Source organism: Manis pentadactyla, chromosome Y (genome assembly GCF_030020395.1).
Source record: "Manis pentadactyla isolate mManPen7 chromosome Y, mManPen7.hap1, whole genome shotgun sequence".
Lineage (NCBI taxonomy): Eukaryota > Metazoa > Chordata > Mammalia > Pholidota > Manidae > Manis > Manis pentadactyla.
The window spans coordinates 6,706,531-6,723,328 of NC_080039.1; the positions used below are offsets into that span (position 1 = coordinate 6,706,531).

The 16,798-nt window shown below is 35.2% G+C and overlaps 1 protein-coding gene across 1 annotated transcript; it reads left to right on the forward strand.

Moving 5' to 3' along the window:
* The first annotated feature begins 287 nt into the window (after positions 1 to 287).
* Positions 288 to 15,967, forward strand: LOC130682160 (cullin-4A-like). Its single transcript, XM_057496309.1, has 4 exons — positions 288 to 351; positions 3,052 to 3,125; positions 3,735 to 3,897; positions 15,742 to 15,967. The coding sequence occupies exons 1-4, from the start codon at positions 349 to 351 to the stop codon at positions 15,772 to 15,774; spliced, it is 273 nt and encodes a 90-aa protein (XP_057352292.1). The 5' UTR covers positions 288 to 348; the 3' UTR covers positions 15,775 to 15,967.
* The last annotated feature ends 831 nt before the right edge of the window (positions 15,968 to 16,798 follow it).

Here is a 16,798-nt window from a genome sequence, read left to right on the forward strand (position 1 = left end):
GAAGTCATTTGGTACTTGTCTTTCTCCTGACTTTTATTTCACTGATCATACCACCCTCTAGCTCCAGCCATGTTGTTGAAAATGGCAGAATTTGAGTAGAGTAATTGTTAGACATGTAAAATGAATTTTATTTTTTAATACTTTACGTGCTAAGACTTAGAGATGTTTGGACTTCTGATAAGCATTAACCTATTCTACCAAATACTTTGTTTTAGAAGCCATGTCTTCCATTTTCATAGTGTTAATTTTAGAATGTAAACTTTTTCTTAACATTACCTCATGAATTCTTTGGATAGTGACTCTTTCATAAAGAACATTGATCAATGCTGGCAAAATCATTGCAGGCAAATGGTAGAGTATAATAATTATGTTTTTAGTTGCAAGTATGTTGTCAAATTTGTGAGAATGTTCCAGCTAAGAAAAATAAAACATGCAGTTAACTCATGCTTTGTTTAAAAACATATTTGGAAGTGCTTTTATGATAGAAGTTTTTTCTGAATTATATAAATTGAAATTGTAGTTGATTTGTCCACCTACAATTTGGAAAATGTTTTTTTTAAAAACATAATTTTAGACATAAAGTTGAGTTTATATTATTAGAGCCAAACAAAGAGGCATAAAATGTAAGGTTATTTATAACCACATCACTTTGAAATTACAAAACTGAATCTCATTAAATAGTTTCTGAAATTAGTGATTTATAATCAGGTTTTATTGTGCCAGGGAGTGTGCAGAAAAGGAGTTGGAACCACATCAAAGGCAATATGCTGAGTTGGGGAAATATTTTAGATTTTCCATAGGAGGCATTACTCTTTTTTTGCTACTGATAATATGATGTGAAATATGTGTGCTTCTCAGTTTTGGTGTAATATAGCATTAGAATAATATGGACTAATACAATTAATATACTTCTAAAATTTGTAATGCATTTTATGTATTTTTTATTTATTTAAAAATATGTAAATACAAAATGATGCGACTTCAGTGTTTGGCATTAATTGAAAACAGTTCTTTTTCTCAGTTTCCTACATAAAGCCTGAAGTTTGATTAGGGTTTAAACTATTTATTGTTTGGAATAGTTAGTGGGAGCTTATAATTTGAAAATACAAAAAGGAGAGCACCAAATCAATTAAAATGTGAAAGTGTTTATTTTACTATTGTTTGTTTTAATGAGGTGCCTTTCATATTTGGTTGCACTAGGTGTTTGTTTCTGGAATTGCTAAGCCCAGTGCTCACTTATTTCCAGTTAGGTGTGTCCTTTCTGGTAATTGATGGCTGCCATATCACAGCTTTCTGGTTTTCATACCCATGTAAAAATGTGATAGTCTTAGCTCAACATAAAGACTGTGAACCCTGTCAGCATCACATCTTTGATCTCCCACAACTCTGCTCCCTGCCAGAGTTCCCTGGACAGCATACCTACCCTTTCCCATAACACTTCCAAAGGCACCGGGCAAAGTTCTTCAAGGGAGTTATCCCAGGTGCCATGAATGTTTTAAGTTACAAGCAAAAAAATAAAAATACATAGATTTTTTTCTAAAAACAATATTAATGAATGCAATGATCACCTAATGTTGATCGCACAAACACATTTTATAATCTTTTACGTTTATTTACAACATTTCCAGCTAATGTGAACATGCCATAAAATTAAGTCTGTGACAACATAGTTTACCTTTGTGGGTGTTTTTTTTTTGTGCAGTTGAAAGATACTATGTTAAGGGGAAATAAGCATATCACCTATAATCATTTCTCCATGCAGCATTTAATCTGCCAGCCTGGAAAGTTCTTAATTCATTCTCTAAGACACAATTGAAGAGTTATCAATTCTCTGTTGCTTTCTAGGATCTTACAAGCCCCCCATCCAATTCTGGTTTCCTCTTGTATCTCTTTTAGTTTCCCCCAGATGTTTAGGCATATTCTATAACTTAATAGGTGTGTTTAAAGTATTAGTACTCTGTCTCTTTTCACAGTGTGAATTCTTTAAATACTTTTTGAGATACAACATGAGTCTCACATGTAGAATGTGATGATTTGATAACAGTTATATATGGCTGAAAGATTACGATGGTGGCATTAGCTAGCTAACACATTCATCACCTCATATAATTACTTTTTAATTTTAATGGTGAAAACATGAAGGATCTCCTCTCAGCAACTTTCAAGTATTTAATGTAGTAGTATCAAATGTAATCACCATGCTTTATATTGGATCTCTAGAGGTTGATTTTCACTTAAGATTTGTATCTTTTGTTACTATTTTATATTTAATATATTAAACAATTCTTTTTATTAAATTATCTTTTATTAAATAAGATTACTTCAATGTAGTACTTACAGAATACTCAGTTTAATTTTCTAGTAAAGTAAATACCCGTAGAGATAACCCAATTAGTGCAAGTTCCTGGGTTTTGCCAGTGCTTTTTAATAGTAAAAGGGGACTTGAGATAGGAACACTTGAAGACTACCATTCTAGTGTTTGTTTAAATTACAATTAACTTACATATATCAATATCTTCATAATAAATCCTAATAAGTGTCTTTTTAAATGTTTTGTCTTCAAATATAAGCCATAGGAGCTTAAGTTTGTAGAGTCTTGGCATTAGTAGTGAATTTATGTTTCTTCTTGATATTCTACCTGCAATTCTATACTGTAGATTTTTCCTTACATTTTTCGATCTTCTAATCTTGTACTCATAGATTTTCCAAGATTTATTTGTTAGGCAAACTATATTAGCCCTGTTGAATATCAGTATTTTATGTAAAACATAATCTTTATATGAATAAACGTTCATAAATCTCTGCTAATATTTATTATTAAAGGAGGAATTTAGAACAAATAGTGTGGAAAGTGAGGGAAAAATGTAAAGTTACTTTTCCAAGACAAAGAGATGTATTATTGCCCATATTTGATCTTGCAACTGGTAATAATATATACAAATGCCAGAAGTAAGGTGCTTTTCTTAAGAATAAGGTTTTGACAGGTAGTCAATAATTTAATAAAAATATATTTTCTTTGTAAATGCTTTATCTTTGTTTTCTTTTTGACAGATCATGATCAGGAACATTTTTCTGTTCCTAGATAGAACTTATGTTTTTCGGAATCCAGAGTTACATTCTATTTGGTAAGGATGACAGTGATTGCTTTAAAAGAATTGTTACAGGCAACTCAATGATCATCTGTTTGATATGTGCTAACTGAAAGAAAATACACAAGAGAAATACAAGTTTCAAAATCTGTACTTATTCATATCATAACATTTTAAATATCTTTAAAATTATATTAGACCACATGGTATCCTAGATTGAAATGTTAATTTATCCCTTCATCTTAGTGTTAATAAAATATCTTGTTGATGAAGCATACTACTTCTAGGACCCATTCTATGAAAATCACTTTTCATGTGTTTTATACTAAATTGACAGTACTTTGGAACTTGAAATGGGAATATTTGAAAGCCTTAAAGCTATCCTAAATACTGCTTTATTTATTGGAATTATATATGTCTTTCAGTGAACTTTACTTAACTCTTAGATATTATTTAGATCTATTTTAGACAATCAAGAAACAAACAAAAATTTAGCCAACTGTGGACAGATGAGTTTAATATAAAATTGTATGTTGTTTTGACTGTGGTTTATGCATTTACTTAAAATCACAACCGATAGCAAAACACAAGCTGAAATTTACGGGGTTGTAATTACCACTTATTTAGACAGTTCCTTTTTTATAGGGACATGGGGATCCAATTATTTAAATCACACATAATGTGTGATCAGAACATTCAGAGCAAGACTATACACGGGACTCTTCTGTTGATTGAAAAAGAAAGAAATGGCGAGGCGGTTGATCGATGTTTGATTCAAAGACTTTTAAATATGCTTTCTGATTTGGAAGTGAGTAATTTCTTAACTTTTATAAAATGGAAGTGAATTGTCAACTAATAATCTAAAGCTAGATTTTACCTGAGTTTCTTTGATTGTATCTTATATTTACATAGAATCTTTTGAGAATAAATTACCCAAAGAAACAAGGAAGTTCTGTGCAACAGAGGGAAGGAACCTCGTGCAAAAACAAGAGGTATTTGGAATGAAGATTATGATTATTAGTTCCGTGATTCATAAAGCAGATTATTCAATGCCTTACTATGAGACATTCCCTAATAGTAAGGTCTAACAGTTTTGGCCTGATATGGTTATGTGCAATAACCTATACTGTCCTGCATTTTATGTATGTGAAGACATGGATTTTGTGGTGACACTTATATTAATGAGAGATTCATTTTTATTCTTGGTCACTTTTGCTAAAGCTTTGTTGATTTTGTTTTGGCCAGTTGAGTTTTCACATTTGTTTTTCTTATTTCTCCTTGCCTTAAATTCCATGCTAAATGTTGCTTTCATCACTTGGTTAAGGTTCATATTGACCTTTTCCGTGTGTCTTCAGGAGCAGAGTTGGGTTTTTGTTTTTAGACCTTTCTTTTAACTATATTCACAACTATCAGCTCTCCTGTAAATAGCATGCTAGCTGCATTACTTAAATTTTAGTGTGTTGTATCTTCATTTTCATTCACATTAAAGTGCTTTTGAGTTTCCCTTGTGACTTTTCTTTAACACAGTTACTTAGAATTTTGTTTAATTTCAACACATTTGTGAATTTCCCTTATTGCCCTTTTTCCATTTTACCACCATTGAATTGAGATAAAATGTATCATAAAAATCATACACTTTGTTTGATTTCAGTACTTTAAAATTTGCTGACTAACAAGGCTGATGGAGTCTATCCTGTGAAATGTTCTTTGTGTGCTTGAGAAGTATGCATACTCTGCTGTTGGCTGTGGAATGTTCTTTTAGAGATTGTTAATTTTAGCGTTGCTCAGATGTTTTATTTATTTGCAGGTTTTTTGTCTGAGTGTTCTATTTCTTTTATATCTTGCATATGTCCTCCATATATATACACACACATCCTTCCATAGGGTATTAACATCTATAGCTGTAATTGTTGAATTACTAATTTTTCTCTTCATTTTTCAGAACTTTGATCAGTTATTTTATAGATTTGTGGTAGTTACACTAAAAACTGAACCACAGATTTTATTTACTTTGTATTTTTTTATTTTTTATTTTGGTATCATTAATACACAATCACATGATCAACAGTTTAGTTACTAGATTCCCCCCATTATCAAGTCCCCAGTACATTCCCCATTACAGTCACTGTCCATCAGCATAGTAAGATGCTATAGAGTCACTACTTGTCTTCTCTGTGCTGTGCTGCCTTACTGTGCCCCACCTTACATTATGTGTGCTAATTGTAATGCCCCTTATTCCCATAACCCCTCCTTTCCCACGCTCCCTTCCAGTCCCTCTCCCTTTGGAAACTGTTAGACCTTTCTGGGGTTCTGTGAGCCTGCTGCTGTTTTGTTGCTTCAGTTTTTGGTTTGTTCTTGTGCTCCACAGATGAGTGAAATCATTTGGTACTTGTCTTTCTCCTCCTGGCTTATTTCACTGAGCATAATACCCTCTTGTTGCAAAGGGCAGGATTTCTCTCCCTCTCTTATGGCTGAATAATATTCCATCATGTATATGTACCATATCTTGTTCATCCGTTCATCTATGGTTCCTTCCGTAGATGGCTATTTTAAGTAATGCAGTGATAAATAAAAGGGTGCACATGTCTTTTTGAATCAGAGATATTCTTTTGTGTGGGTAAATTCCTAGGAGTGGAATGAATGGGCCCTATAGAATTCCTATTAGTTTTTTGAGGAACCTCCATACTGCTTTCCACAGTGGTTGCACCAACTGACTTTCCCACCGATAGTGTGGGAGGGTTTCTAATTCTCCACATCCTCCTCAACACTTGTCATTTCTTCTCTTAGATATTGGCCATTCTGGCTGGAAAGTAATATCTCATTGTGCTTTTAATTTCCATTTCCCTGATGATAGAGATGTGGAGCATTTTTCATGTACCGGGTTATCATCTATATGACTACTTGGGAAAAGGATCTGTTCCTTTCCTCTTTTTTAAGGTTGGTTACTAGTTATTCTGGTGTTCTTTATGTATATTTTGGATATTAACCCCATTCCAGATAAGTCATTCATGAATATAGTCTCATGCTGTAGGTTTCCTGTTTCTACTGAAGGTGTCATATGCTATACGAAACTTTTGAGTTTGATGTGGTCCCACTGTTCATTTTTATTTTGTTTTTATGGCCAGGAGATGTGTCCAGGAAAACATTGCTCATGCTTGTGTTCAAGAGAATTTTGCCTGTGTTTTCTTCTAATGGTTTTATGTTTTCATGTCTTACATTTAGGTCTTTGCTCCATTTTGAGCTTACTTTTAGCTATGTAGTCAGTAATCCACTCTCATTCTCTTGCATGTAGCTTCTGAGATTTCCCAACATCAGTTCCAGAAGAGGCTGTCTTTTCCCATTGTATATTTGAGGCTCCTTGTCACACATATGCTTGAGATTATATGTGAGCTCTCTATTCTATTCCATTGATCTGTGGTTGTCTTTCTTGTGCCAGTAGTATATTGTTTTGATTATTGTTGGTTTGTAGTAGATCTTGAAGTTAGGGAGCATAATTCCCACAGCTTTGTTCTTTTTTCTCAGGATTGGTTTGGCTATTTGGGATTTTTTGTGGTTCCTTATGAATTTTAGGATTATTTGCTCTAGTTGATTGAGGAATGCCATTGGTATTTTCATAGGGATTGCTCTGAATCGGTCAATAGCTTTGGGCAGGATGATCATTTTGACAATATTAATTTTTCCTATCCAGGAGCATAGGATATATTTCATTTATTTGTGTCTTTTTAATTGCTCTCATGAGTGTCTTAACAGTTTTGGCCCCCAGGTCTTTCACCTCCTTCGTTAGGTTTACTCCTAGGGATTTTTTTTTTGGAAGCCATTCTAAGTACAGATCTTTTCCTGATTTCATTTTCTCTTGATTACTTGTCAGAATAAAGGAATGCAGGAGATTTCCATATATTAATTTTGAATCCTGCCACCTTGCTGAATCCAGTTACTAGTATGTGTATGTGTATATATATATATATATATACCATGTAATGTGATCATACTGAAGGCTTAACTTCCTCCTCACCAGCTTGGATGCCTTTTATCTCTTAGTTGTGTCTGACTGCCATAACTGGGACCTCCGGTACTACGTGAAATGGTGAGAAAGTGGTGAGTGTGGACATCTTTGTCTCGGTCCATATCTTGGAAATTTTCAATTTTTTTGTCTTTGAATATGATGATAGTAAGCATGGGTATGTTATATATGGCCTTTATTATGGTGAGGTGTGTACCCTCTGTACCCAATTTGTTGAGAATTTTTAACCAAGAATGGATGTTGCATTTTGTCAAATGCTTTTCGGCATCTGTTGAGATGATCATGTGGTTTTTATTCTTTTTGTTAATGTGTTGGGTAATGGTGATTGACGGATATTGTACCATCCTTGTAATTTTGCAGTAATCCCACCTGGTTGGATGGATGATCCTTTTGCTGTATTTTTAAATCTGTTTCACCAATGTTTTGTTGCATCTGTGTTCCTCAAGCGATATCAGTCTACAAGTTTCTTTCTTGTAGTGTGTTTATCTGGTTTTGGTGTTAAAGAGTGATGCTGGTCTCATAGAATGAATTTGGAAGTGTTCCCTCCTCTACTATTTGCAGTTCTTTAAGAAGGATGGTATTATCTCTATTTTAAATGTTTGGTAACTTTCAGCTGTGAATCCAGCTTACCTGGTCCTTTGTTTCTAGGGAGTTTTTTGATTACCATTCAGTTTCATTACTGCTAAATGGTCCGTTGAGATTTTCTGTTTCGTCATGGGTTCGTCTTGCAAGGATGTGTTCTTCTTGGAATTTGCCCATTTCTTCTATATTCTCCAATATATTAGCACATATTCTCAAATAGAATTCTCTAATATTTGCATTTCTGTGGTGTCCATTATGACTATTTCTTTTACTGTTTATGTTTATTTATGTACTCTCTTTTTCTCCTCTGGAGAAATCTGGCTAAGGATTGGTCTCTTTTATTTTCTCAACCAGCTCTTTGATTCTTTTTCTATTGCTTCATTCTGTATATTTTTATTTTTGCCCTGATCTTTATTATGACCCTCTTTCTACCAACTTTGGTTGTCATTTGTTGTTCCTTTCCTAGTTGCTTTAGTGTTCAGTTTAGATTCTTCATGTGGGATTGTTGTTCTTTCTCGAGGTAAGCCTGTATTGCTATGTGCTTTCCTCTTAGAACTGCCTCACCACATCCTACAGGTTTGGAGCTGCTGAGTTCTTTTCTTTTGTCTCCATGTATTGAATTATCTCTGTTTTAATTCAGTCATTGATCCTTGATCACATAGAACTATGTTATTTAGCCTCTGTGTGCTTTTAGGCATTTTTGCTCACTGTGTGTAATTTATTTCCTGTTTCATGTCATTGTGGCCTGGAAATTGCTTGATAAAATTTTAAACTCTTCTAGTTTATTGAGGCTTTTTGTGGCCTAGTATGTGATCTGTTCAGGGGAACATTGTGTATTCCCTTCAGAAAAATTGTGAATTCTGCAGCTATTTTGTGGAATGCTCTGCAGATATGTGTTTAGTCCATCTTATCAAATGTCTGTTTCAGATCCTTTTCCTTATTTATTTTCCATCTGGTGGATCTGTCTATTAATGTCAGTGGTGTGTTAAAGTGAGTGAGTTGCAGTGTATTTCCCCCTTTAATTCTGTTTGTATTTATTTGTCATATATTTAGGTGCTCCTGCGTTGTGTGCATAGATTTTATAATCATTATACCTTCTTGTTGGACTCACCCATGGTCATTATGTAATGTCCTCTTTGTTGTTAACTTTCCTTGTTTTGAAATCAATTATGTCTGATGTAAGTATGGCTATTTCTGCTTTTTTCCCTATTATTTACATGGAATTCCTTTTTACATCCCATCACTTTCATTCTGTATATATCTTGGGGCTGAATTGAGTCTCCCTAGGCTTCATATAGATGTGTCTCAGTACTTTGTACTTATCCTTCTGCCACGTTGTGTCTTTTGATTGGAGCATTCAGTCCATTTACACTTCAGGGAAATTTTATTAGGTATGTACATATTGCCATTTTACTGATTGTTTTCTGGTTGTTTTTTGTAGCTGCTGTCTGTTCCTTTCTTTGTGTCTTACACTCTTCGCTTGTTACTTGATGGGTTTCTTTACTGTTGTGATTGGAAGTCACAATTCCAGATTTTCCTGTACCTCTCATAAACTTTAGGTTTGTGTTTATTGTAAGAGTCATAGTTTCCTAATTATACAGGAATCCATATTAAGGTGGTAATTGCTCTTTTTCAAACACAGTATAAAAGTACTTTCTTATTCTTCTTTCTCTTCCACCTGTGGAGCATGCCTGTCCTCCATAAGCATACAGGTGTTACAACCTCCCTCAGTTCTCGACCTGTCCCTTGTGTCCATCCCTATTACAGCCCTATTCCATGTGCACTCATGCTCCCACAGCAGATCTCCTCGGCCATGTGTGCAGAGTTCCTGAGTGCATATCCCCTCCTGGTTCCATTCCTCTTCCTCCAGCTGCAGTGGGGGAATGGCTGGAGACCCGATTGATTGTGGCTCTGCCAGTTTACGCTTCTCAGTGTGGTATTCCCCTCATCACCCTGTGAAGTTGGTCAGTTCTGTATTTTTCAGGTCTTTTTCATTGTTGTAGTTGCTCTACTTGCTTCCTTTGTGTGTTGGGAGCAAGACAAACTTGCCATCCTTCTCTGCCATCTTCCCACACCACAGGTTCTTTCTCAGGGTTGCTTTTGCTCTTTAGGATCTTTTGGTTTTTTGTGTTTCCCTATAAATTTTAGGATTGTTTTCTAGTTCATTGAAAAATACCATTGGCATTTTGATAGGGACTGCACTGAATCTGTCAACTGCTTTCACTAGGATGTACATTTGAACAATATTAATTCTTCCTATCCATGAACACAGGAGAGATATCCATTTATTTGTGCCCTTGGTTTCTTTCATCAGTGTCTTAGAGCTTCCAAAGTCCAGGTCTTTCACTGTCTTGGATAGGTATTTTCATGAGCATCGTTTTCCTGATTGATCTTTCTGCTACTGTGTAGTTAGTACATAAGAATGCAACAGATTTCTGTGTATTCATTATGTACCCTGAAACTTTGCTGAATCCAATTATTCTCATGATTTTATGTTGAAGTCTTGTGGAGTTTTTTCTTTATATGGTGTCATGTAATCTTCAAACAGTGATGGTTCAGCTCCTTCTTCACCAATTTTAAGACTTACCTCTGTCTCATTTGATTGCTGTGACTGGGATCTCCAGTACTATGTTGAATAAAAGTGGTGAGAGTGGGCATTCTTGACTTGTTCCTGATCTTACAGGAAAAGCCTCCAGCTATTCGCCATTGAATAGGATGGAGGCTGTGGGTTTGTCGTATACACAGCCTTTGTGTTGTTTAGGTATATTCTCTCTTACCATTAGGCTGAGGATGTTTATCATGAAGATGCAGAATTTTTGTCTGATGCTTTTTGTGCACCTCTGAAGTGATCGTATGTATTTTGATCCTCTTGTTAATGTGGTGTATCATATTGATTGATTAACAAATATTTTGCCATGCTTGCATACCTGGAATAAACCCCACTTGGCTGTGATCAGTGATTCTTCTGATTATATATTTGAATTCACATTGCTAATATTTTGTTGATATATTTCCTTCTGTGTTCATCAGGAATTAGAGGTCTGACATTTGCCTTTTTTAAGAATCTTTTGTTTTAGCATTAGGCTAATGTTGACCTGGTAGAATGAGTTTGGAAGTACTCCTTTCTTTTCTGTATTTTGTGACACTTAAGAAAGGAAGGAACAACAAAACAGTTGTTTGAATTGTTTGGTAGGGTTCACCTGGAAGGCTCTCTCGTCCAGGATTTTGGTTCTTGGAGCTTTTGGATTACACATTCAATTTCATTCTTGGTAACCAGTCTGTTCAGATTTTCTTTTTCTTTTCAGGTCAGTCTTTGAAAATTGTACGTTTCTGAGAATTTATCCCATTCTTGTAGGGGATCCAGTTTATTGGCATAAAATTGCCTTTGAGTATTCCTGTATTTTTTAACCATCTGTGGTGTCTGTTGTGACTTCTCTTCCCATTTCTCATCTTATATATTTGTGATCCATATGTCAACTTGTTTATGCACTCTTTTTTCTTGAAATGTCTGGCGAGGGTTTTTTCTGTTATGTTCATCTTTTCAAAGATCCAACTCTTGGCGTCATTGCTTTTTTTTTGTATTAGTTTCATAATCTCTATACCTTTTTTTATGTTCTGATCTTTATTGTGTTCCTCCTACTAGTGTTGGCCTTTGTTTGTTCTTCTGTGAGTTGCTTATCTGAGATTTTTCTCATTTCTTGAGGCAGCACTGTATTTGCTCTTGGGACATTTGCCAGAGTCCCAAGTTGTGTTTCCATTTTCATTGGTTTCCTTTGTTCTTTGATTTCCTCTTTGATATGTTCATCGATCAATTGAATGTTCATAAAGATGTTGTTTCTCCTCCATATGTTTGAGTTTTATTCACAGTTTATTTTTCATGTAATGGACTTTTTGTTTCATAACATTGTGGTCTGAAATTATGCTTGATAGAATGTCAATCTTAGATTTTTTTGAGACATGTTTTTCATCCCTATATGTGATCTGTTCTGGAGAACCTTCTGTGTGCAATTTAGAAGATTGTGTGTTCTGCTAATTTTGGGTGGAACGATCCGTATATTACTGTCAAGTCGTCCAGGTCTGATGTGTTGTACAGCGGCACTGTTCCCTTACTGATTTTATGTCTGGATGTTCTATGCAGTGGTGTTAGTTGGTGTTAAAAGTCCCCTACCTCATTGTGTTGCTGGCAGTTTCTCCCTGTAGGCCTGTATTTGCTTTATATACTTAGATGCTTTTATGTTGGGCACATAGACATTTATAATTGCTAAATCCCCTTGTTGCACTGATGCCTTCCACCGTTATGTAATGACCTACTTTGTCTGGTTACTTTCTTTGTTTAACAGTCTATTTTGTCTGATACAAGTACTGCTACTTCTGGTTTTTTCCCTATATGGGTTGCATGAAATACCTTTTCCCGTCCCTTCACTTTTAGTCTATGTTTTTATGGGTCAGAAGTGAGTATTTTGTAGGCAAAATATAGATAGGTCTTGTTTTTTTTAATCCATTCTGCCACACTGTGTCTTTTGTTTGATGTGCTTAGTCCTTTTACTTTTTAAGTAATTACTGATAACTACTTTGTTACTGCCATTTTGCTAGTTGTTTTCCAGCTCTTGTGATTTGGTGATTTCCTTTAGTGTTATGCTTGGATTGGTTCCTCCTCATTCTTCGTGTGTCTACACATAGGAATTTTTCCTTCATCCTCCTCCATGCTGTAGGAATGATGTCATAATCTACATCTTTTGTGTATCCCTGGCTGATTTTGTGTATGGGTGATTTTACTACTATTCCCTTCTGAACACCATAATTGCTTTACAAGTGATTGCTGCCCTACCTTTATGGGCTATGCCCTACCTGTATGTTTACTTTCACCAATGAAAACCATTTAAACCTAAAAACATTTCCATCTGAACAAGTCCTGAAACATATTGTGAGGCTGGTTTGGGGGTGGTGAATTCCTGTAACCTCTGTTCATCAGGAAGGCTTGCAGTGTCTCCTCTGATCCTGAATGATAACCTTGCTGGGTGGAGAGTTCTTGGTAGTAGAATCTTTCCTTTCAGGACTGTGAGTATTTCATGCTGCTCCTTTGTGCTCCGTAATGTTTCTCTGGAAAAGCTGAGGGCCTTTCGTGACTGTTTGCCTTGCAGGTAACTGTCTGCCCCTCTCTTGCTGGTTTGAAGATTCTCTTTGTCTTTTATCTTTGCCAATTTAATTCCTTTGTGTCTTGGTGTGGACCTCCTTGTGTCCTTCTTGTTAGGGGCTCTCTGGGCTTCCAGGACCTGAATGTCTGTTTCCTTCCCCAGGTAGGGAAATAAGGAAATAATTTGCCAGTTTTTTTGGCAAATAAACTTTATATCCCTTTGCCTCTCTCCTCATCTGGGATCCCTATTATGTGAATATTATTTCATTTTGATATGTAGCACTCTTCTGATACCATGTTCACATGTTTAGAATTATTTACTCTCTCTGTGCCTCAGCTCAGTTCCTTCCCAGTACCCTGTCTTCTAGCTCACTGTTACGTTCCTCTGTCTCCTCTAGCCTCCTGTTCATTCCCTATATTGTGTTTTTCGTGTGGTTATTGTATCTTCTGCTCTGAGTGTCTCCTTTTTATATTTTCTCTCTCTTGTTGAAGTTCTTGCTGAGATACTGAGTTCTAGCCTTCAAGTCAGTGAACACCTTTAGTGACCATTGCTCTGAGTCATTTATCAGGAGGATTGCTTATCTCTATTTCATTTTGCACTTGTTGGTATTGTTCTGTTGGGAACATATCTCTCACTCTTCTCATTTTATCTGGCTCTCTCTGTGTTTCCTCCTTTGTATTAGATAGATCCACTATGCAGCCATGTCTTCCCAGTAGAGGCTTTATGTAGTGTGTGTCATGCAGCACCCAAAAATGCAAAACTCCGTGCTCACCAGTGCCCCATTCCCAGTTGTAGCTGAGCCACAACTACTGTTCATGGGCTGTGGGCAAGGCCCACAGGTTTCCTGCTGCCAGCAGTGGTGGTTCTCCTCTGCTGCACTGTTGTGAGACAGCTGGCATTTCTTTTGAGATGCACTGTGTGTGTGGGGTTGCCCTTTGCCTGGCTTCCTGCAAAATCTGACTACTGCTGGACTGAGTATGCGGAGTGGGTATGTTTTCAGCAAAATGCATAGGCAGAGCCAGCAGGCAGGGTTTCAGAACTGGCTGCTGCAAGCATCTGGCCAGTTGGGCTGAAGGAGGGCTGGAAATGCCTGCCCTTCCTCCATAAGACCTGCTGTGCTCCTGCACCCTTTCCAACACCAGCAGATTTTTTGAACTGTCGCCTGCCTCTGTGTTGTGTCTCAGTAGGACCGATGCAGCATGCCTCATCGGTGACAGCTGACAGGAGTCTTAGCATCCTAGAGTGCTTCAACTCTCTCTGGTCTCCATCCCTGTTAATTTACAAAGTTCAGTGCAGTGGGGTCTGGTCTTCTCAGAACAGATCAGCAGAGCCTACTTTGCTGGTATCTTCAGCTCTTATCCGCCCCTAAATCCATTCTTTTTATCCATTTTGTGGGCTGGGCAGGGGTGAAGCCTTGAAGTCTGATCTATCACAGCTCTGCCCCTTCATCCTTCTCAGTGTTATCTTTTCATCACCAGGTCTTGATGATTCTGTATTCAAAATATTGTGGCTTTTTCTGTGTATTTTGAGGAGGTTATCACATTGAATTCCTAGCCACTATTTCTCTCAATTTTTAATATCAGTGTCTTTTCATCTTACTTTTTACTATAGTTACATTGTTAGTTTGTCAGTTTTATAAATGTAGGCAACGACTATCCTAACTGTGGAAGTAAAAAGGAAAGAAAACAAATGATCTTCTATAAAAATTTTAATATTATAGTATACCTCCATAATTTGTTTTTCTTCTACTCCATACTTCCTTAGTGCAGTATAGTTAATTGCCTTTATTTGCAATGCTTCTAATTTAATAATTCACAATTACCTGTCAATTTGCCTTTTACCCAATTTTCATATCCCCCTTTCAGTCTAACTTTTCTCTTAGATTTAGTCATTATATGTAGTGTCTCACAGGTAGTATAACAATTCTCTGGCATATTCTCCATTAATTTTACTTACAGTAATATAAAATATTTTTAAAACTTTGTTATTTTATTTGATTATTGTAGTTTAGACACTTGTTGTTTTTTTCCTATGGTAATTATAATTTCCAGCTGGTTTGGCTTTGTGTTGAATAAACTGAAAATCAGTTCCCACTTTTGTGTATTCTCAATAATTACTGTATAATTGTTAAAGAACACATGGCTTTTTAGTGTAAAATTTATGACTCATTTTATAGAATCTGGAGGTAGTCAACTGTGATTCCAATCCCGTTAATCTCATCTCTTTTTGTTACTCTTGTCCAGCTTTCTTTACTTTTAAATATCAGTTTGCTCCTGCAAAATGATAAAGCCAATTACATAATGAATTACCTTAATGCTACCATGTTAAAAGAGTTGCTCGAGTGCTTAAGTGCTGTATAAATCTTGTGAATGGTATCATTATCATTGTATTTTTTTATTTTAATGTTATAAGCTGTTTGCTTTATGCTTTAAGTAAATACGTTTATTCTTTGCCTCTCTCCAGTTCCTTGCTCATAGATTCAGTAGATGTCTCATTTTATTTTTGTAAATTATGGATTTGTTTTCCCAATATTCCTTCCAAATAAGGTCACTCTCTCGTTTCAAACTCCACATGTTCCTAATACCTAAGTATTAAAGCCTATGGTTTAACAGTTGATTGGGTAATAACTAAATTAATTTTTCTCTGCAATTTTTTAAAGAATTTGAAAGTGTCAATGTTACCTAGAATACATCCCAAATGTATTTGTATTCTGTTCATTATGCTTTAAGGTTTTATTCTTAGCAATTTTTCTGTTGGATTTCTAGATTTTACTGATAGCCTACAGATTTTAAAAATTTATTGTTTCCTGAAAAATCAAGGCAAACTGTGTTAAGTTGTTTTGTGTATTTGAGGAGAGGTTTGTAAATCAATATCGTGATTTCATTTTTACTAACCCTGATACTTTATTTTATAGCGACCTGATCTGAAGAAGCAAAAACATCCTTAACTGACAGAGACTACATTGAAAAATACAAGGAGAACCCAAACCAGCTGAAGTATATTGCATAAAATACTGGCCTTAACCTGAACAGAAGGTCCTCATGGTTCTGTCCTTGGAATAAGCATTGGTGTCTGAATAAATGCAATATATTAAAAATATAAATGCAGAATTAAAATTTGCATCAACATTATCAGTTAAAGCATACTCCTCTGTGAGTAAAATTGTCTTTAACTGCCGCTATCTACAATGTACTTAATCATCTAAAAGTCACTGTGTTATTTCATACACTCTGCTATCTATCCTCTGTTACGATACGTTTCATGTTGTCTATGTGTGGAACAAATTATTTTCAGAAAGAGCAGGAATATATCCAAACCTTTAAAGGAAAATAGCAAAACAATTTATGTATCTGTATGGTTTAAGGCTTATTTATTTACATATAAGAATTAAAGGTATCTATTTGCTGTTAAAATGGCTTTTCTGTTTATACGTTACCAGGAAATAATAGAAAATATTCACTATTACAGTATGGGTCCAATCTTATGATGTATCTGCAATAGAAAAAAATTATTTCAGACTTCTTGAAAACAATTTTCTTTATGTATATAATGTACTTGTAGTACCTAATACAAATATCTATTATATACATGTTAATGATAATTTTAATGTGATATTATTTTAACCATTTGTTCCTTGTGACAAGGTTTTGGTGTATAATCTATTTTGTCTGATGTAGATATGGTTAGCCCTACTCTCACGGGTTCCTATTTACATGGGATCTCATTTTCATTTTATGTTTATCCTAAGTGTTTATTTAAGTAAAAACGATTCGCTTTTAGGTAGAATATAGTTGGAAAATATTAAACATCTTTGTGTGTCTTTCAATTAGGTCATTTACTCCACATACATATTTAATTAACATATGTAAGAAGTAGTATTGCTTTTTTATTACTTTCTGTCTTGTAGCTTTCCTAGTCTTTCTCTCCCTTCCTCCATTGATCTGGATATAATATTCTTGGTTGTCAGCATT

What these genes read in the sequence shown, in the direction of transcription:
- LOC130682160 (XM_057496309.1), top strand. An exon ending in CCAGAGTTACATTCTATTTG is followed by an intron (nt 3,126 to 3,734) that starts GTAAGGATGACA and finishes CCTTTTTTATAG; the next exon opens with GGACATGGGGATCCAATTAT. An exon ending in ATATGCTTTCTGATTTGGAA is followed by an intron (nt 3,898 to 15,741) that starts GTGAGTAATTTC and finishes TTTATTTTATAG; the next exon opens with CGACCTGATCTGAAGAAGCA.